Source organism: Corythoichthys intestinalis, chromosome 20 (genome assembly GCF_030265065.1).
Source record: "Corythoichthys intestinalis isolate RoL2023-P3 chromosome 20, ASM3026506v1, whole genome shotgun sequence".
Lineage (NCBI taxonomy): Eukaryota > Metazoa > Chordata > Actinopteri > Syngnathiformes > Syngnathidae > Corythoichthys > Corythoichthys intestinalis.
Genome location: NC_080414.1, coordinates 19,368,989 through 19,391,634, shown reverse-complemented (window position 1 = coordinate 19,391,634; position 22,646 = coordinate 19,368,989). Strand labels below are relative to the sequence as shown.

General features: G+C 40.4%; 1 protein-coding gene across 2 annotated transcripts in view; it reads right to left on the bottom strand.

Annotated features, from left to right (window-relative positions):
- The window catches only part of boc (BOC cell adhesion associated, oncogene regulated), a 70,281-nt gene that overhangs the window by 27,919 nt on the left and 19,716 nt on the right, over positions 1 to 22,646 (bottom strand). For both annotated transcript variants that reach the window (XM_057824132.1, XM_057824133.1), the window contains exons 2-3: positions 7,705 to 7,834; positions 7,215 to 7,487 (exon numbers count right to left, since the gene is read on the bottom strand). In XM_057824132.1, coding sequence (XP_057680115.1) covers positions 7,215 to 7,487; positions 7,705 to 7,816 — 385 coding nt within the window. In that variant the 5' untranslated portion in view covers positions 7,817 to 7,834. The remainder of the gene's footprint in view (positions 1 to 7,214; positions 7,488 to 7,704; positions 7,835 to 22,646) is intronic.

The window sequence follows — 22,646 nt, the reverse complement described above, 5'->3', positions numbered from 1 at the left end:
AATGAGTTCAGCTATACAGGTAATTTCGATTGTCTTCCCATATTTTGTAAGGATAGAAATGACCTTATCATTATTAAGTGAATTATTTTCATTATGTTCAAACTTACATTTGCCCCTTTTTACTTGCTGAATGCGCCGGTCCAGTCCCCCCCTCAAACGCATGTCTGAGTGGTTGATTACTTGCCCCACCCCCAACACACACGCACACTCACACAGCCCTGACAGAAATACATGTCGACAACATCCCACCTCCTCTGCCCCCTTCGAGCACGAGGAGTATTAAAAAAAATTTTCGGACAGCGGCAGCCACTGAAAGTAATTTAAAAAGACGCCAATGTTGTGGAGGTAGGAAACAAACCACTAATTTTGCTACTGAAAGTTCAACCTACATCAGAGTTAGCATAACATTAAACTGTAAACTTGTTAACCTGCAAAACTTGAGTAGGAAGCTGCTTAGAAGTGTCCTTCTGTTTTTGTTTTTTACTGTTAACGTTAATTAAACTGTGAAAAATGTAGCCTGGAAACTGGAACCAGAAAAACATGAGCAAGAAGCTGCTTAGAGAGAGCGATTGCTGCATAACTTTATATGTTCCTAAAACAACAGGTAATCATAGTTTACTATGTACATTAATTTAAAAAAAAAAAAAAAAGGGGGGGGGGGGTTTGGGTAGCTTGCGATCGACATAACGAGCACCCCTGATTAAGTATATCAAATAATTACCATAATTTTCGGACTATAAACCGCTACTTCTTTCCTTCATTTTGAATCCTGCGGCTTATAGTCCAATGCGGCTTATTTGTTGATTTATTTGGGTTAATAGGTAACACTTTATTTGACAGCGGCGTCATAAGACCGTTAGAATCATGATATGACACAATCATTACTGAATGCTTATGACAGATGTCATTGTCATCCGACAAATTATGTCACAAACTTCATTTATTAAGTGAGATAATTTGCCGAATAACACTAAATGGCATCTGTTATAAGCATTCATTAATGCTCATGACAATGTCATTTCATAATTATGATTGTCTAATGACAGTCTTATGGCGCCACTGTCAAATAAAGTGTTACCAAATACATTAACTAGCATTTAATGAAACAACTGGTACAATAACTGAAAACATAATTAGCACCGAACATTCATTTGGATTGTTATTTACATCTGTAGCGCTGCAATGCATGCTGGTAGGCATGTTGGACAACAACATTGTTGACAGCAGGTGGCAGCAGAGGTTGACTGTCTCCTCCAAAGGAGCAGTGATGGCCAAATGAAGCTTCATGAAGCAATGAATGAATCCTGGTGGTTCATTTAGTTTTATGACAGTCGTATAATGCCGCTGTCAAATAAAATGTTACTGGTTAATATCTTTTGGTGTAAGTATCCCATAACACAGTGAGGACAGCTGCGGCTTATAGTCCAGTCGGCTTATGTATGAACAAATGCCGTTTTCCTGCCAGATTTCGTGGGTGGCTGCTTATACTGTAGTCAGGTGTGCCTTACAGTGCGAAAATTACGGTAGGTTCATATTGGTGAGAAATGTAGCCCTGACCCCTGTTCACTCAATCTGTTTGGTCTTATTAATGTCCCATCCCAAGCAAAAAGTGTACATGCAGGTTATGCTGTTATCTCGTCCCTACCAATGTTGAGACCAAACCTATGCCCTTGATGTAAATGCACTAAAAGGAAAATAAAGTGAACGAAAAACAACAGGAAATGGCGGGAAAAAATGAACTCATTGCCTGGCAATAGACTTCATAATCATATTGGCGGGTCACATTCAACAGGCACTGCGCCACGCCTTCAAGTAGGTGGCCATTCCACACTCCGCTTCAGTTGTCTGCAGTCGGTCGCAGCGACACACGCAGCGATCCAACACCGGTTTAAGGTTGAAAAAGTACGAAAGCTGTACTGTATACAAACAGGAAGGATTGTTTCAGGAGTCATTTGTTTGAGGATTCAAGATAATTATATTTTTTAGTACCAACCATGCATTTTGAAATGTGAAAAAAAATCAACGGGAGAAATTAGCCGCTACGACATTGGCGTCATAGTTCGCAATTTTTACGTAAAATAAATGCTAACTGCAGGTTTTTTTGCTTTAAACCAAAAATCGAGACTGTTTTACGTCCATATCTATATAGAATTTAGGGATTAAAGCATTTATTCACAAGAATTTTCAACGGAAAAAGCTCTTTGTTTAGATAAGGCCGCCGCTACATTTGCTTATTGACTAGCATCATAGTTCGCAATATTTACATGAAATAAATGCTAACTGCACGTTTTTTGCTTTTAACCAAGAATCGGGACTATTTTACATCCAAATCTATGAGCAATTCAGGGATTTAAGCATTTATTCACAAGAAGTTTCAACGGAAAAAGCTCTTTGTCTCCGATTCCACTTGGTGAGTTGTGACGGCCACACCAACAATGCAGGCCACTTATTGATCGGCGACGTGTCCAGTCAATACATTATGAAGTCTATGGCCCGGCATTGGCTGCCACTGACAGACATAGACGTCCAATCCATTTGAAGTGGGAGGGTGGCAGTGAATGAACGAACGTTCATTAGGTGCCACCCTCCCAGTTCAAACGGATTGGACGTCTACTGGTGAGAAACCCAATCTGATTCACAGCAGAAGGTTGACAAATAGCTTGTTTTTTGTCTATCAGTTGTTTTGTAGAATACCCTACCAAAGAAAAGAAAAGAAAAACAAATTTTGTCTCTTATTTTTCAAGAAGAGCTGCGTGATGTACTTTTACAAAACACGACCTCGCTCCATTCTTTTCCCGGACAAGGTGTGTTGTTCTTGGCGGTGATTTACTCAAAGCCAAAAGAACAAACGGCTTCTCTGCAAGACCGCTCTTGATTTACTCAGCGGGCCCTGCTGTCTGTTGGTCCGTCTGCTGGAGCAATAAAACGTGGAGGAATGATGCAGGAGGAGGGGGAGCACGCAAAACACACACCTTTACGCGGGCCAAAGACATGTCAGGCTAAGTGCTGTGAGCGCTCCATTTGCGAAATCAATCAGGTGGTGTTTTTACAGCCTATGCCTCGCTCCCACATTCTTCCCCGCATATGGGCGCCTCTCTCAGGTGCGTGCGTGCACCGCAGGATTGATTGCGTTCATAAAGCCGGGCGGACCTCCCGCACCGGAGGGCCTTGCTTGGCTTAAATCCTTCATCTTTATGGATTCGGAATCATAGCAGTGAGGGTATCCGGGGAATCAAAGTACCCCCATGGCCAAAAAAACACGCGGAGACGGGAGCAGGCACGTACGCGCTCCCTATGGAGCGACTCCTCGGGAGTTCAAGGCCGGGTTGACGGCGATGACATCGTCAGGGCATCGTCGTCGCATCACGCGCGGCTACACGTTTTAACCTCATCACCGAGCAAATGGGGGTTGGGGGCTACTAGCCAAGTCCTGGTCCCTCTTCCTGTTCGGACTGGCCCCAAGTGTCCCCCCCCTTCCATTCCTACGGTTCATGTTACACAGCTTCGGGCCCCTTCGACGTCCCATGATGCATATCAAATGTATCCCCACATGCACAGAGCGGGCTCAACCCCATTAGAGTAAGGTATTCTTCTCCCAAAAAAAAAGAATTTGAGACACCTAAAACTATCCTAAAGGTATTGTTTTGCTCTTTTCAGCATGTGTATGGGAGTGCCCTTTTAATTTTCGTCTTAGTCTTACTTTTTTGGATGAAAATCATATGCGGAGTTTGACTTTGGCGGTAGAGGGGGCACACCATGTTGATGACCCCTAAACGCAGTGTCAGCAATAAAATTAACTTAAAAGAATATTTATAATAATAAGTTGACAATGAGCGTTTTTTATTTCCCCTCATTTTTGTGGGGAATTCTAAATCAGGCTGCTCAGGCAATACTTTTCGCCAAGATCGTCATCCATTGAATTTGGTACGCCAGCCGGTGTCGTGCCAATGTTTTTACCCCAGTAAAAGTTGTATCCCCTGGGCAGAACCATCTGGAGGTAGATTTCTGTCTTTATTATTCAATCAAAAAAAAGTTGCTTCATTAAAAAAAAAAAAAAAAAAAAAAAGTTGCTTCTATCAAAATATATATTTTCAGCCAAAAAAAAATCGAAGTCAAGTTTGTTTGTTTTTTTGACTGAAGTAATGTTGATTTGTGTTTGGGCCACATTTTGGCTTTGACATTTCTCTCTTTATTATTTAATCAAAAAATAAGTTGCTTCAAAAAAATACAGATTTTCAAAAAGAAAAATCACTGCAATCAAAAAAAGAAAGATTTCAAACATAGAAAAAAAGTTTTTGAATGTGAAAAAATATTTGAGATAGAAAAATTAATTTTAAAAAAAGTCTAAGGTGCTCAAAAAATAATTTCGCCCCATTATAAAAATGTTTTTTTTTGCTCATTTCATTTATTTTTGTTGCAGTTTTATTGCTTTACAACTTTTATATACTAGTATATATATATATATATATATATATACATATGGGAAAGTCAATTACATGCAATGACACTTTTCGGCCACGGGGGGGGGGGGGGGCGCTGGCCCCTCTGCCCCCCCCCCTCCTTAAAATCCGCTTATGATGAAAATACAGTAGTGCCTCTACATACGAAGTTAATTCGTTCCAGGACCTTGTTTGTAAGTCGAAATGGTCGAATGTTGAGCAGGATTTTCCCATAAGAAGACATTTTGATTCCATTAATTCGTTCCACAGCCCGAAAACCTACACTAAATTCTCAAAACATATGTTACTATTGCAAATATTAATTACAAAGAGCAAAACAAATACATTACGAATAAAATTCTGAATAATAATATAATAATAGCGATAATAATAATAATAATAATAATAATACATGTAATAATGTAACAAACCGGGTTCTAATGTGGCGAATGTGTTTGCCTGGTGTACCTGAACGCATCGCGTGGCTGACTTGATAAAGTGAGCCTTTTTAGTTTCACTTTGTTTACTTCCTGCGAGGGACACGAGGCACAAATTGATGGAATAAATGATTAGAAACCTGACAAAGCTGGCGATTTCTTTGGCGAGGTTACCACAATAGTCATTGCCACCTTAGCGAATGGAGGAGGACCGTCTACGGCTGTATTGTTGATCATGGATGCGCACCCCAAGCTCATATTTTTCTGTTATATCTATCTTCAAGTCAATCACATTGGTAAGAAATATCTTTTTCTTTTTTTTCAGCACCTGCACTAACATTGTTGGAACCCATGTTGATTTCTCTCACAAGAAAATCTGCCATGCGTCAGTCTTGCGGGAAAACAGAGAAACTGCGGTACTGTCGTCGGATGTAGAAAGAAATGGCGAGTCAAATTTTACATCGGATGTCGAAAACATTGTGTGTCGAAGCGATCGTATGTCGAGGTACCACTGTACTTACCGTAATTTTCTGACTATAAGGCGCACCTGAGTGTAAGCCGCCACCCACTACATTTGACATGAATACGGCATTTGTTCATAGATAAGCTGCACTGGACTATAAACTGCAGCTGTCCTCACTCTATTATCGGATATTTACACCAAAAGATAACCAGTAACACTTTATTTGACAGCGGCATCATAAGACTGTCATAAGACCAAATGAACCACCATGAAGCTTTGAACCAATTGGCTACAAAGCTTCACTGCTTCAAGAAGCTTCATTTGGCCATCACTGCTCCCTTGGAGGAGACAGTCAACCTCTGCTGCCACCTGCTATCAACACTGTTATTGTCCAACATGTCCCCCTAGCATGCATTGCAGCAATACAGATGTAAATAACATTAAAATTCATGTTATGTGCTTATGTGTAATTATTTCTTCAGTTACCGTTCCAGTTGTTTCATCAATTGCAAGTCATGGTATTTGGTAACACCTTATTTTACAGTGGTGCCATAAAACTGTCATAAGACCATCATAATTATGACATGACATTGCCATGAGCATTAATGAATGCATTTGGCAGATGTCGTTTTGTGTCATTCGGCAAATTATCTCACTTCGAATAGATGTAAAAGATCCGAGCTGGACATAAATGAAGTTGGTGACATAATTTGCCTGATGACACTTGATGACCGTGGTCATAAGCATTCATTAAAGCCCATGATAGTGTCATGTCATGATTATGACGGTCTTGTGTCAGTCTTATGACGTGTTACTGACTAACCAAATAAAGTCAACAAATAAGCCACACTGGACTATAAACTGCAGGATTCAAACTGTGGGGGGAAAAAAGTAGCTGCTTATAGTCTGAAAATTACAGTATTACTCTTAGGCTAGGTTTATACCGCAGGTCTTAATGCACAATTCCGATTTTTTTGTCATACCGGTAGGCCCCAGGGTATGAACAAGTTTCGTTCCTACGCTGGTGACGTAACCCGAATTTTCGTGTAAGTTGGAATTAACCCTTTAAGTACTCCTAAACACCTCCCTCAAATCTCAAAATAATGATCCAAAAACATGTTTTATACATCATTATGCTGTCCTCGCTAAGACATTGGAGCTAAGTCCTAGCTAGACAGCGAGCTAAACGTCGGGTGGTGGTTTGCTGACTTTATTCAGCTGCCAGCCCAGTTCACAGAATACGTGGGAAATTGATATTGAAAACACTTGTTGACGGCAGTAGACGTCCAATCCACTCCAACTGGGCAGGGCTGGAAGCGATCATTTGGATGTGTGTAGCATAGAAGGAATGTGCCAACTTTTTGGGGATGTCGTTTGTGCTGCGTTTCTTAAAAGGCTCACGAAAAAGTGCTTTTAATTGCCCCAAAAGTTGTGGTTTTTTTTTAACATTTTGGGGGGATATTTGTCAACACGCAAGGGGGTGCGCAGCCCACCAAGTTTGAGAACGACTGCTATAAAAGTGTTCAAAAGATTTTGTTGTTATTATTTTCAAGTGTTAGTGTCCCAACTCTGTTAGGATGTTGAACATGGTAACAAAAACGAGCAAGACAGATACGAAATATCTAAAAGGGTTTCTTCTACCTATTTTTTGAGAGTATACAGTTGAGTCCAACTCCCCAAAAAGAACTCATAGAGCATTCTCTTGCATTTTTATGAAGTAAAGTTGGGATTTCAGCTCTATAGGGATGTTAAATGGGTTGCTTTAAGTCTTTTTTTATGTTCAGAAAACTACAAAAACTTGTGTTTTTTGGACCTTCTTTTGGACACACAGGGAAAAAAAGCAAAGCTGTGTGTGCTGCGTGGGTGGCTACTCACTAGCTGCGGTGACGTCAGCGGGCACGCTGGCCAAGGCCCCAATCCCGGTGCTGGCCACACACTGGTATCGGCCCAACGTTATGTTGGACAGCGTGGCGATGAACAAGCCTCTGGGCCCAAGCTCCACGCCGAGGTCTCCGTCCTCGAGCGTCTTTCCGTTCAGGCGCCAGCTAATAGCGGCGGACGCTGGACGGGCGGCGCATCGTAGACTCACGCTGCCTCCCAGTTTCTGCACCACCGATCCCGGCTCCTCAGTGAACTCCGGGACTGCGTCTACAATTCGCCATTGACACACAAAAATCGCATTCTCTGGTTTCAGGCAAATTGCTGTTCCAGCTGCCAGACCCGTTAACACTCCCTTCGCTGCCAGTCGGAATATTTTGTCCTTGGCAATGCTAACCCTGCCCCAGGTGTTATGAAAAACTCAACTAAAAGGCGTCCTTATACTTCTAACATAAGGCAGACTGTAGTCATCTGAAGGTCTACTCACCAGAGATGGAGGCGCTGCTCTGAAGGCAACATAGCAAGACTGCACCTAGCGCGCACAACACGGGAGCGCTTCGTTTTCTCATGCAGGGAGACCAGTCGCGTTTTCCAGACATCTTCCATGCAACACCCCTCTGAAAAAAGATGAAAAGTCACTAAATCACTGGGAAAACACCATGGAATAATCATATAATCATGTTTCAGTCCATGACGGCGATAGACGGCCAAAACATTTGGACTGGCAGCCAATGACTCAAAAAGTGTGTATGTTAAGAACAGTCATCAACAGCAAGTGCACAAATAAGCCTTTCTTTACCGACCATGTCTACCTGCACCCACCGAGCTTCCCCTTAACCCCAGCTCATCAAAGAGGCTCCCTTATTCTGAGGCCTGTAATATGACACCTTCCTGCTCAGGTGTAACTGATACAGGTAGAGGGTCCCGGATGGGTGGGGGTTTGCATTTAGGGAGGGGAAAACAAGAGGCTGCATTGACAGGAGGTTTGGGGGGTGGGGAGAAGTCCAGCAAGTAGCTTATGCTACTATTCATCTTTCAGGGTAGAAGATATTTCTAGTCCGTTTTAAATCTACGGATCAATAACAAAGTGGCTAATTAATGTATTTCTATGGGTTAATAAACTTCATGATACCTTGTTACAGTTAGTAGTGTCACACTAACATTACTACTTTGAACGCGTTAAGAATCTTTACCTACGAGTACAAATGTTTCATTATCCACCAACACTGACTTTCCAAGTGTAGCAGCACATGCTTACACTGTGAAACGCAAACTTTAGCATTATTGCTAAGATATAATTTCCAAGCTTACGTTTGAGAGATGTTGACGGGTCAAGAAAAACACTACAGAAAAATTATACATGGCTAACATTGTATATATAACCTTTTTAAAAGAATTGATATCCATAGAATGCCATGTCATGGCTTTTGTTTGCTAGCGCTGACAAAGCTAGCCTCTTAAAACTTCAAACATTTGGGGGATTTTATTGAGAAAGAGGGTTTCATCTGATGTTTGGTTCCACTGCAGAAGAACAATTTAAAGGGAACCTTGTAGGCTCTAATAAGCCACAGTTGTTCTGTTTTACTAAAATATGTTATTAGAAACATATATTATTGCCATTAATTTAAAAACTATAATATTTAGTACATGTTTTGACCTACAGAGGGCGACATGTTTTACACGCGCAATACACGCTGGGGGTTATGACGCGGTTGGCCTGTACTGGGAGAATAGCTGCGCTAGCTAACAAGCCAAGCTAGTACGACGACTGGTATGATTTTGTCACATTTTACTGCTTGTCAGATTGTTTTGTTATAGAGCTGTGGGATGAGTTCCCACCGTCCTACCTGCATAAAATTCCAGCTCTGTCAGCAGTGTCTTTAAACTAGGATTGGGAATCTCTGGCATGAAGCCGATTCGATATGTATCTAGATACACAGGTTACGATTCGACTAAAAAACGATACATTTTTAAGGCCCAGCGATTCGATACGATTCGATACAGTTTAAGAACGATACGGTTCGATACAGAGTGAAAACGATACATTTTTAAGGCCCAGCGATTCGATACGATTCGATACAGTTTAAGAACGATACGGTTCGATACAGAGTGAAAACGATGCGATAGTAAACATTTGTTGTGTGTGTTCGTACAGTATTTTAAAAATATAAAAAAGACCATATTTTTTAATAGCAAAATTTACAAAATTTGATACCAATGTTATGTTTTATTTTTTATGAGAAAATAAATAAGGCTTACTATATGACCGTCATTTTGTTGGATGGGACTGATAATACAATAAAACTCCAGTCACAGACAACAATAAAGTGCAGTAATTCAATTACTGTATTTCCTGGTGTTTTTAACACAAGAGGTAAGTAATTTAAGTGCAAACTTTCAATGTAAACATCTTACAAACAAAAAATATTAATTATATGCAGCAGCTCTTGAAAAAAATTTTAAACCTGCTAGTGTTATCATAAATAAATAATAAATTATGCTTTACGACTGGTATAATTGGGGGAATAAAAACATAGCATTTTAGACAGGTCAATAATCATTACTTTAACCTAATACACAGCAAAGTCATTCACTTATGCCCGTGCTTCCTCATTTTTTATTGCTCATCACTGTCCATATCTTTTTTGAAGGGCAAATTTTTCTTGAGGAAGATCAACTAATCCACATGTTCATATTTAAGCAGACTGCGTTTCGTGGAAACAATATGCTGCCCTTTCCAGCATTGTAGTGGGTTATTTTTCAGGGTTAAAACTCACGATTTCTGTACCGCTCCACACTTCACACAAGCTCTGTCCCATGCGAACAGATCTGGCTGCTTTCATCACTTAAAAGTCCGACTTTTGTTTTCCTGGGTGCGTTGAAAATCAATCACAGCACGTCGCTGCCGTCGGTGATCACACTGTCCATTGTTTTAGCATGTTGCTTCGTTGCCACTACTAGTTTCGTTTTCGTTTTGGGCTGTGAAGAAAACGCGACGCTGCGTGCGTTACAGTGGTTTCGTTAGCTCTCGCGTTGTTATGACACGCCCGTGACGATCAGGTAATGACGGCGACTAGTAGCGGTTCTGCCGAAATGCATGGGATGTAACTTGTGGCAACCACGACTGTGAGTAGTGCTTGTCCACATTATATCATGCGTGCGGTCTCGATCTAAGTGTCCGCTGTGTGGCGAATGACGCGCACTTGTGTTATTCACTGAAAGACACAAGCGTAGCATGTGAAGTAAAAGCTAAATTATCATATTAAGCAATGCATTGAACTAGGCATTAGAAGCCGATTCTTGTGCTCGCGATAGCCGAATTCTATCTCTACTATCGGTTCACTGAATATTTAATGGCTAATTACTGTCGAATGGTAACTTTACAATCGATACATCTGTATCTCTCACCTGGAAAACCGGATATCCGGTCGTATCGGTTTATCGTTCTCAAGCTTACTTTAAACTGATCCTAGGCGCCTTGCCGAGATATTGACTTGCTGCCATTTGACAGTTTGTACTTCCCTTCGTTGCTGGTTGCATCACTGCCTTGTTTTTATCGTTTGTATGCCTCTCACCGCGGTTATCCCTCTTTTTTTTTTTTTTTTAGTGATCCTGACCTACTGTCACGGAACCTTTTTGTGTTTCCCTTTTCGAGATCACGTTTTTTTTGTGTGTGTTCAATAAACCCTCTTACAATCCCTATGTTATTGTTGTCGGCTTGCTGTCTGAAGTTAGCCTTGTTTTCTAATTCCGTGGTCAAGCCAACCGCACTTTCTTTTCAATTGCGTTTCCCTTTCAGGTTTTAACGCACAGACAATGCATGTGGGTTGTGAATGCTATATAAGGCAAATCATGACTCCAACGTCACGTGGAAATATGGCGGCGCTTGTCTGTCGCACGGGAAATGTGGGTTCGAATCCCGCTGGAGACCTTCATTTAATTGCTTTTGCTGTTTTTGTGAAATATCGACAGTGCTGTCCTGCTCATCACTTTTCCGCTGGGGTTCAAATTGGAAGGGCAGAACCGATGGCATGTTTATGTAGCTAATGGGTTACACTGTGGAAGTACAACAGTGCTGCACAGTGACGTCAACTGCCCAAAGTTCATTGCGTCGTCAACAACAACGGCAACCACTAGTTAAAAATAATGTATTATTATAACTCATACTAACATTTATCTTTTAAGAACTGCAAGTCTTTCTGTCAGTGGTTCCCTTTAAGGCTAACTATGAGTGGTTTAACAGATTTACTTTTAAAAAGAAGAATATCAACATTTTGCTAGAATGAAGCTACTATGCTAAGCTAAACTACCCTGCTAAGATATCCAGCTTGTTTTCTTTTTACTAGTTTTCTTAACTGGGATTTATTCTTCACTCATTCACAGTCCCCCAAAAGTTGAAATGCATCATATCCCCGTCAACAGCAGCGAATGAGTTAATAGTTAACACAGAGCGAGAAATGCATCTCTTCTCTCTCGTCCCTTGCTGCCAAGTTTCCCGAATTCTTTCCTGTCAGGTTAAACTAACAACTTCCCTTCAGGATGAGAAGGGTGGTCCCACGCCTCTCAAACCTCCCGTTCTCCCCCTGGTACTGAACATGCGTAATATTCATACAGGGCTGCATGTTTGTCCGCTTATCTGCGATTAACGAGGCCGCCGGGACGCAAAACACAAAGAGACGGGGAGGAAGACGAGTGAAGAAAGAGGATGGAAATTCTTGAGCCGAAAATGAAGAGCTGACGGAAAAAAAGTGTTGTTAACTAAAGCCAAGAGTTTCTTTCTCTCACACACACACATACAAGACCACACACTGTACGCCTTTAATAAGAGCAATATTAGATTAGCGACCACCCGCCAATAGGCAAAAAACAACACATGCTGTAATAATCACATCATTTATCCAGTCTGCTTTCACTTTTTCCTCACAGAAATGTTCATTTTCTCAGTGTTACAGCAATGTCGTAAGGCCTCATTTTGTATTATTTTATTAGACCACTAACAACTGCGAACAAAAAACCCAGAGAAAACATATTTAGAAGTTTATTTTGGGGTCAATTGACAACAAGTTATTACTTGAATTTAACAAATACTTGGCATAATAGTTGCATACTAATAAGACAGCAAGATGTCACATTGCCACAATTTGCAAATATTTGCCTGTTGGAAAGTTGGGCACGTTGTGTAAACAAACTGTAGCATCTCGCACACGCTACTCTTACATCTACAGATTCGAGGGAGGCCATTTAGTGGCAAGCACACACGGTAAACAAACAAGTGCACGAGCCAGCCTGAACGTTTGTGGCTTCTGTGGCCAGAGCCGCAACAGCAGCTTACAAAAAGTGGCGTATACGTGCATCCGGCACCTGTGTCCACTGCAGACCTAAGTACAACTTTAACTTGACTGTCAAGCTGGACTATAAAGAAATTCATAGAGAAACTGACTCAAAAACACAAGGGATGAATGAAAATAACTAAGCCACAAAATTACAGTCTTTTTTGGAGGCACACAAGATAATAACAAACAAATTAACTTTCCCTTCAGGGATAAAAAGGCTAGTAGGCGGGAGTACCATTTCGCAGAGAAGCACTGAAAGTAACAATCAGTAGTAAAAGAATAACGCTATGTCACTACAACCTGTTTTCTGCATTATACAAAGATCATAGTCTGTGAGTATTGTTGCATTGGTGTGCGAAAATTCAGTTTTTTGAGAGTTAACTACTGTGTCGTGATGCTAATTTCTGTTAGCATGTGAATGACATCTTACATTGTATATTATAGGATGACCATATATTGATTTCCAAAAAAGAGGACACTCGGCCCGGCCTGGAGATACTTAAATTTTACTTGAAGTTTACTCAAAGATGCCTTATCACTTTACTACCGTAATTTTCAGACTATAAGGCGCATCTGGATATAAGCCGTCACCCACCAAATTTGACGCGAAAACAACATTTGTTCATAGATAAGCCGCACCGGAGTGTGAGCCACAGCTGTCCTCACTGTATTCCGGGATATTTACACCAAAAGATAATAACCGGTAACACTTTATTTGACAGCGGCATCATAATACTATCATAAGAGAAAATGAACCACCATGAAGCTTTGAACCAATTGGCTACAAAGCTTCATTGCTTCAAGAAGCTTCATTTGTCCATCATTCCTCCCTTGGGGGAGACATATGTAAATAACAATCAAAATTGTTCTGTGCTAATTATTTCTTACTGTTCCAGTTGTTTCATTAACTGCTAGTTACGGTATTTGGTAACACTTTATGTGACAGTGGCGCCATAAGACTGTCATAAGACCATCATACTTATGACATGACACTGCCATGAGCATTAATGAATGCTTATAACAGATGTCATTTTGTGCCATCCGGCAAATTATCTCACTTTTGAATGGATGTAAAAGATACAAACTTGACATTAATGGAGTTAGTGACATAATATACCGCATGATACTTAATGACATCTGTCATAAGCACTCATGATTGTCCATAATAGTGGCATGTCATAATTATGGCGGTCTTATGATGACGCTGTTAAAGTGTTACCTACTAACCAAAAAAAAAAAAAGCCTCTTCTGTATTGGCGAATCCTTGAACAAAATAATAGCTTTCTTTTCAATTCTTACTGTACAAATGATCTGAAACAATGTTCTAAATGATAATACTTCTTCTGTAGAAAATACAGCTTTAACAAAAAGCACATTTTTCTTTCCAGTAAAATAATGTAAATTAAACCGTAGCCTCAAAACTACCACAATTGTCGTTGAACAATTGTTATTCCCACTCATTATTCTCAATGTTCTAGATTACATGCAAACAATAACCGAAACAAACAGACAAACAAATCAACCAGTATGTTTCCAAACTACATATCCCATAATGCCTAGTGCCGCTTACCTCACTGACAGCTAGCACCGGTAGCCGAGGCAAAAATCAAACATTGCTATAAAACTTTACAATCAGTAGCCGAAGCAAAAATCAAACATTGTTATAAAAATTTACAATCATCAGGGGCGTAACGATGCGACACCAAACGGGATTTTACAGATCACACCAGTACAAGGCTCCGATAAAGGTCAACAGTTGCCGAAAGGTAAGTTGAGCAAGTGTACATACTGATAGCCCGTAAGCTCTTGTCGTCATGACAAACGAAGGTTTGTTTGTGAATGAGAATTGATAGTTGACGAACTTGACGCCATGATAAAGCCGGTCTATGACCGCGCATGCGTGCGCAAATTTGTAACCAAAGTAGAATAAAGGTATTTTTCGACTTAATTACACTTTTAGGTACATGAACATTTTGATTATATACGTATTTAACACAAATCTTAACAACTGAGCAGGCTGTTTGGGAACATGTCACAGGCCCGACAGTAACGTAGTATTCTGTGCTAATCGTCTGTCAAAAAAAATGACATTTTCATGAATTTATAAAACCCCACCGGACAACCCGGACGGGATGTAGAAAGTAGACAAGTCCGGGCAAAAGAGGACGTTTGGTCACCCAAATATATTAACATTTAAGTTAACTACCTTTCGGGAATCAGTGAATGCAAAGTGTAAGACCTCAACTGGAGTGTAATAAACGGCTTAAAAACCATCAACATTCAACTCTTTCTGCAAAACTGTTCACTATCAGGTTGAACACAAACTATCTTCCACAATACGCTCTCTTTAATGCACTGATGTGGAGAAGGGAGGACATGCCCTGCACGATACGGACGCTTGTTAAAACAGCAGTAATACGTCAGCCATGCCGAAAAAAACAGCCTCCCTCTGGGCCCTCTCTCCGAATGTGATTCATTAGTCAGCTGGGCTTTCTGTTTGCTTAGCAGATACCCTGCCTCCAGATGAAAAGTTGCCCTGACATCTATGTCCAACTTTTTCCATCTAGAAAAAAACACACCAGCCTCCTACACAGCAGTATCGAGGCTGATGAAAACCAGAACAGTCGCGACCCCCCCTCCCTCCCACCACTAGAAATCCATACGTGCCCAAAAGCAGCCTTAAAACTCTTAGTGAGACTTCATTTTTTCCAGCTGTGTAGAACTGCAAAACAGCAAGGAAGACGAGTGAAAGGTAAATGGTCAGAGATGTCTTAAAGGTTCTAAGGTGACCATGTCAAACAAAATGAAAAATGACAGCACTAATGTCATTTTACATGTAGAAACCTATTTAACACTCATCTCTCGCTAGTACAAAACAACACACCCAGAGAACGTCCACTTTTTTCAGCAATTCTGATTGTGCCATCACAACCATAAATCATGATCACACCTCGATTGGTAATGCAGCGCTAGCTAGTACATGTTCACAGAATGACAGAACATTCACAGAATAGAAAGCCAATGACTATCATGCTCGCAGAGGTGGGTAGTAACGCGTTACATGTACTCCGTTACATTCACTTGAGTTTACATGTACTTTTTCAACTGAGAGTAGTTTTACTAAGCCACACTTTTAACTTTTACTTGAGTAGATTTATAAAGAAAAAACGCTACTTTTACTCTGCTACTTTGGCATACACAAGAATCGTTACATTTTTTCTCTATATTCTACATATTAGAGGTTGTTTTTTTTTTTTACTAGCGGTGCCATTGCCAAGAGTAGCGCTACTAATTTCACCAATGAGACGTCGCAACAATAATCACATGACTCCATTACACCAATCAGACGCAAGCTTGCCGTTCTATGGTCACGCCAGCCTGTTCAATCATGAGTCTTTAAAGCACTATAACGAATGCAGTATTTGACATACATCGCTGCCCTCAACATGAATCGAAATCGCGGATTTAAAACTCTCCCAGTTTTTCTTTGGCACTGATTGACCATAGAAAACTAGAGATGATTCTTTTAATTTCATGATAGTAACAATGAAGGAATTACAGAATTCACTACTCAAACTAGGAACTATTTTCTCCACTAGAGGGCAGGGCACTCATGCTCTTTGGACGAATAATGCTTAATTACTGTTTTTTTTCTCTCTTGAATTTAATGATTTTTTCCCCTTTGGCTTAATGTGGTTATGTCAAGGGTTATTGTACAGTATAATAACAGCAGTTCATATAGATAAGTTTGTGCTCAGAGAGAAAAAAAAAAAAAGTTACTTGAAATGTTACTCATCACTTAAGTACCGTAATTTTCGCACTTTAAGGCGCACCTGACAATAAGCCGCCACCCACCAAATTTGACATGAAAATGGCATTTTTTCATGGACAAGCCGCAGATGTCCTCAGTGTATTATAGGATATTTATACCAAAAGATCTTAACCGGTAACACTTTATTTGACAGCGGCATCATTAGACTGTCATAAGACCAAATGAACCACCATCAAGCTTTGATCCAATTGGCTGCAAAGCTTCAATGCTTAAAGAAGCTTCATTTGACCATCACTGTTCTCTTGGGAGAGACAGTCAACCTCTGCTGCCACTGCTGTCAACACTGTTGTCGTCAAACATGCCTCCTAGCATGCATTGCTGCGCTACAGATGTAAAAATAACAATGAAAATTCATGTTCTGTACTCATTATTTCTTCAGTTACTGGTTTAGTTGTTTCATTAATTGCTAGTTATGGAATTTGTAACACTTTATTTGACAGTGGTGCCATAAGACTGTCATAATTATGACACGACTCTGCCATGAGCATTAATGAATGCTTACTAAAGCCATCTTTTTGTGTCATTAGTCCAAATTATCTCACTTTTGAATGGATGTAAAAGATCCAAGCTTGACATGACATAATTTGCCGGCTGACACTTAATGACATCTGTCATAAGCATTCATTAATGCCCAGGATAATGTCATGTAATAATTATGACGGTCTTATGGCAGTCTTATGACGCCGCCAAATAAAGTGTTTTCTATTAACCCAAATAATCAACAAATAAGCCTTTGGCTACTCTACACCCTTCTGCATGCTAGCAGACTGCAAAAATCTACAGCACATTTTGTTGGGAGATTTTTCTAATGGGCGGGGCTAATGTAGCTGAGAAAGGAAGACTAATTATGATCTATTTTCATCATTAAGCCTTTTCTGTCCCTTTTTGATAGATTTTTTGTCAAAAATATGGTCTGCTATTATTTTAAAGTTACTTGCTTTAGCAACTTTAGGGCACAGCAGTGTTTTTCAACTACTGTGCATAATATCTGGTGTAGTGTGGAAAATCAACCACTTTTACCTAATTGATGTAAAAATGTTTTTGGAAAATGAATCCGCAAACGCGCAAGATCTGGTGTCTGTGCTGTTTAATAGTTGTTAAAGGCTCAGAGTTGAGTCGCTGTTCCTTCACGTAGAAAGGAGTCAGTTGAGGTGGTTCGGGCATCTGGTGCGTATGCCACCAGAGCGCCTCCCTTGAGAGGTGTTCCTGATACGTCCAGCTGGGAGGAGACCTCGGGGTAGGCCCAAGACAAGGTGGAGAGATTATAACTCGAAACTGGTCCGGGAGCGCCTCGGGATCCCCCAGTTGGAGCTAGTTAATGTGGCCAAGGAAAGGTAAGTTTGGGGCCCACTGCTGAAACTGCTGCCTCCGCGATGCAACTTCGAAAAAGGCAGTTGAAGATGAATGGATGAAATCATGCAATACGCTTCCATATCAGTAGATGTCAATAGGTAGATATTTACTTTGTTTGGTGATGCGAGAGAGGTAAGAGTAGCATTAGGGCTAGCGGTTGGGGCTAGTGGTAGCGGCTAGCTAGCAAATATATAAAGGTGGCAGCGATGGTAGAGGTTTTTTAAAAAGGAAACATGCTGAGATATTTATTGAATTGAGTCAAAAGACTCAAGTCTCTGGTGTGGGGCTGCAGCTAACGATTATTTTCATAATCGATTTATCGGACGATTAATCGGATAAATGTCACTCTTTCCAATTACCTTCACAATTTTCCTTGCAGTTGTTTTAGGCAAGTGACAATGATGACTGTAGTCAACAACTGTATCTATTATCAAATTCGTTAGCAGCTAATTTAGTCCTCAATTTTAATTGATTAGTTGTTGCAGCCTTATTAAAAAGCTAGTTTAGACAGTAAAATGTCTGAAAATTGGCAAAAATGTGAATTGTTGTTTTCCAAAGTAAAAGCAGATTTTTGACTTAACAAAAATATAATGAAGAAATCTGATAATATTTACAACTGAGAAGTTATATGTATGTTATAATTTCAAAAATTTAGACAAGTTTAAGATGAAGAAGGTCCTAAACGATTAATTGGTTATCAAAACAGTCAACACGATTAATTTGCTAATCGATTAGTTGTCGATTAATTGTTGCATCTCTACTCTGGTGTAAAGAAATAACCAAAAGCTATCTTTCATTGGGATTTACACTGAAAGTAAAGAAGAACTGAACACAGAGTGATTAACTTTCAACGGGGATACAGTGATACCTACTCCACACATATCCTAAATATGCTATTCAATCCACAACTTTATATTTTGCTAGCGGCGTGCCTTGGGATTTTTTAAATGATAAAAGCGCACTGTGACTCAAAAAAGGTTGAAAAACACCAGCGTACAGTACACGTTAAAACGTAAAAACAATTTTTTTGCATTTACAGCCTAAACACAAACACGAATGACGAGGACGAGCAACAAGTGGCACCTTATATGTTCATGGTATATGTGGTCGCATGACAAGACACCCCCAGTGCCCGTTCCCTCGCTGCCCCCCGCCCTCTTTCTCATTGTAGTCCCAGCCGGGCGGATAAATTCATTTTGACAACCTTGCTAATTGGACAAAACCAGGCTGGAGCCTCCTCCTGGAGTGCTCACATTCCATCTGCTTTCTAGCATGAAGACGAGGACCAGGAAGGGGGTTGTATGCGAGCTAGTAACTCCCCTTCTGTTGAATATTTATCACTCAGCTACCACCCCACTTTTACGTCTTGTACCCCCCCCCCCCCCCCCGTCCTTCTCTTTCCTCCCCTTTAGATAAACACATGCGGTGTCAAGTGTGAGGAGTGTCGGCGTTTCAACAGAGCCCGCTCGGCCTCGGCGGCCCACAATGCATAGCTGCGGCGCGGGAGGCCGGTTGCCCCGGGCGACGCTAACAGGCAGAACGCACCTTAATAGAGTGGAGAGTCATTGTAAAGCAGTGAGCCGGCGCCCGGACAAAGACCCCCGCGGACCCCTGGAGAAAGGGGAGACGCTGCTCTGAAGGGCCCGGGGAAGAGCTGATGGGCCCTGCTCAATGACCAAAAAAGGGGGGATGGGAGGAGGGAGGACAGGCTCAATGACCAAGTGGTAGTGAGTGGAGGGTTTTATGGATGGCGGCCAGTGACACCCGCAAAAAAAAAAAAAAAGAACGTCAACGGGCAAGCGAGCCCCTCAATGAGAGGCCGCAATGTTCCGACATATTTGCACCAAGCTGCTTGTTGGCCTCCACGGGCGGCTGGTAAGGGTCTGCAGTTGGCTTAACTCTTGACTGCCATTTACAATAATAGGTGTCCAATCACGTGGCTCTTTTCATCTATCTGTTGTGAATTTAAATGATGTTAGCACTAGTAGGCGTCCAATTCATTTGAAGTAGGATGGCTGGCAGCCAATGAATTAAAGTTAATTCGCCGGCCTTTAGACCGTTTGAGGCTCAGCTCAGGTATTTTAATTTTTTATGTTCCTTATCCAATCACTCGATTATTCGAACAAGTTCAACGATCAATCGACTACTAAAATCATCGATAGCTGAAGCCCTACAATCAACAAGCCACTATAGCAAAAAGTACGTAAGTTAAAAAAGTCAAGGATAGCAGTACTGTTGTGCAAAGACATTGTACAATGTCAGTGTTCCAACTGCTGAGATTAGTGACCAGTAGTGCAGGGAGTACACAATATGATGCGACAAATGTGCAAATAGTACAGTACTTTAAGTGTTTAAACTTGCTCACCAGTGTGTGTAGTTAAATAATGATGCTAAACAGGGAATACGATAGTCCTGTCAAAACTGAAATGTACAAAAATTAGCGAAAAATTGGCAATAACTATTTTAAGTTAAACTAAGTTAATCACCAGAGGTAAGCTGTAAGAATGCCTACTGGTTTTAGCTTGAAACATGTGGTTATGTTTCCAATTTAGATCGTTTTGGTTAGCAGTTGATGTAGAAGCTACTAGCAAATGTCACAGAACATTGAAAAGCGGAAAGACCTGAGGACCTATCAACAGCCTGTAAAATCAGAACCCTCACGAGGGAATTCTTTTTTAAGTGGTACACCATTAGCCCCTATCACACTAGTTGTAAAAGTTGTCATTTCCCCTAGTGAGGGTGACCTCTGGTCATTTTTATGCTTTTAGGGGTAGTATTAAAACGGTTAGTAGTAGTGTTGTGCTCAAGAGCACATTATCTGAGACCGAGAACCCACCGAGACCAAGACTTTTGAAAATCAAATGTATATTTTTGTATTTATGAAGTATCAACACAAACACAAATGGTGTAAAGACCCACTACTAGTCATGTGCCAGTTTCAAGGTTTACCGTGGTATGAAAACATCACAGTTTCAAAACCACTAAAATTTTCCGTCAAAGCATAGTACGGTATAAACTATTTTTATTCCCCATTGTTGTTAACGAGGCAGATAATGTGGCTAGTTAGTAGAGGCATGCGAAATTTCCGATTCTTAGATTATTCGCGATTCAGTCGTGGAAGATTCGAGAACGATTTACAAACATCCAAATTCCGATTATTGAATTATACGAGGTAAAGCGGAAGTAACACTCAGTAGAGTCTTTGGGGCGCAATGAGGAACGGACCGAGAGTAAATATCATGTTCAACTCATGCCGCTAGATATAAAAACAATCATACCTGAATGCGGCCGACAGCCACTACAAATAACGCCCAGTTGCGAGTTGCTACAAACATACGGCTACAGTAGATATCAAATATATGTAGAACTAGATGCAAAATGACAGACGACGGCGGTGTTAGAACATATATTATTGAACAGAGATGCGAAATGACAGACTTAACGGCATTAGTAAACAGCCGCCATCTTAAAGCAGTACACTTCTCTAGAAGTCTCTTTTGAAGCGAACCTAATTAACTTTTTATCTAAAATACTCCTAAATCGGCAAAATATTGTCTTGAATCTATCTTTAAATGATGAAACAGTTTTAAAACTTTGACATGTCATGACATGGTAGACAGAAGGGAAATTATGGAATAACGGGAGCAATTTTAACAACTGTAACGGTTGATTCACAACATTAAATTAATTGAATGTAGTTTAAAGCTGCTGATACAGAATGGGGACAGGAGTATTTTATTTACTGTTATTTTTGTATATTTGTTTACTGTTATATGCTAACTTGATACTGAAATAGTAGTTTGGTTTAGCCTGAGAGGATTTTTGAACAATTTTGGAACTAATGTACAAAACATTAAAAAGGAGGGGGGTGCATCAATAATCGTTTTATAATCGAATCGGAGCCTCTGAATCGTAATTGTAATCCAATCGTTAGGTGCCCAAAGATTCCCAGCTCTACTAGTTAGCATGCCAAGGAGGCTAACTAGCTACAAGCTAACACCTTTCTACCATTAGCCTACTTTTGTGAAGTCTTTCGCCATTGTAAAAATCTGTTCAAAATAACATTTTCATAATACAGTTAGTGTTTTTTTTTCTCTCTGGCAACTTTCTGTGTTGAGAGAGGGTTGGTGTGTGTGTGTATATAATGTGTAAACAATGATACGAGTCATACACACGCGCTCTTGTCTCTTGCTCTCCATTAATATTCAACTCACTAATATTAATAGTAGTAGGTGTATGTGTTTTATAAAATCAATTTGATCACATATTGTTTAAGTACAGTTTCTTTTTTGTTTTTGTCCTATTATTGATCAACTTGAGCTGTGGCTGTGGGTTTAGACCAGTGTTTTTCAACCTTTTCTGTGTCACGGCACGTTTTCAGATTAGAAAAAGTCTCACGGCACACCACAAACCGAAAACGTTCCAAAATTACTTTCTGTACAGTACATGTAATTATAAAATTATTTCTCAGTATTTATACTTACTCAGTGTGAAACTTAAATCTGTTTAGATTAATACAAAGCAGATATCCTGACCGGAATCTTGTTCAACAGCGCTCAGTCTCTCTCTTTTTAAAAATTTTTTTTAATAGTAGTTAGGCTTGAAAAGGTCAGAATTATCAGACAGGAGGACTTTAGCAATGTCTTTAACCACATTAGGGCCGAGCACCTCGCTGTCTGGCTTTGCAGACAGGTAGTATAAATGTCCCTGCCACAGTGTTGGATTTAGCAACAAGTTCAGCAACAAGCTAAATGGCCTTGAGGACTTTCTCATTTACCTGTGTAATTTTTCTCAAAAACAAGTTGCTGTTTCTCTGTTTTCACAAAGGCGAACAAAATAGTCCATAGTTTGAAGCATCGTTTGGGTGTTTCATTTGGAGATGATGAGTAAGCTATCTTGGCACTATGGAGC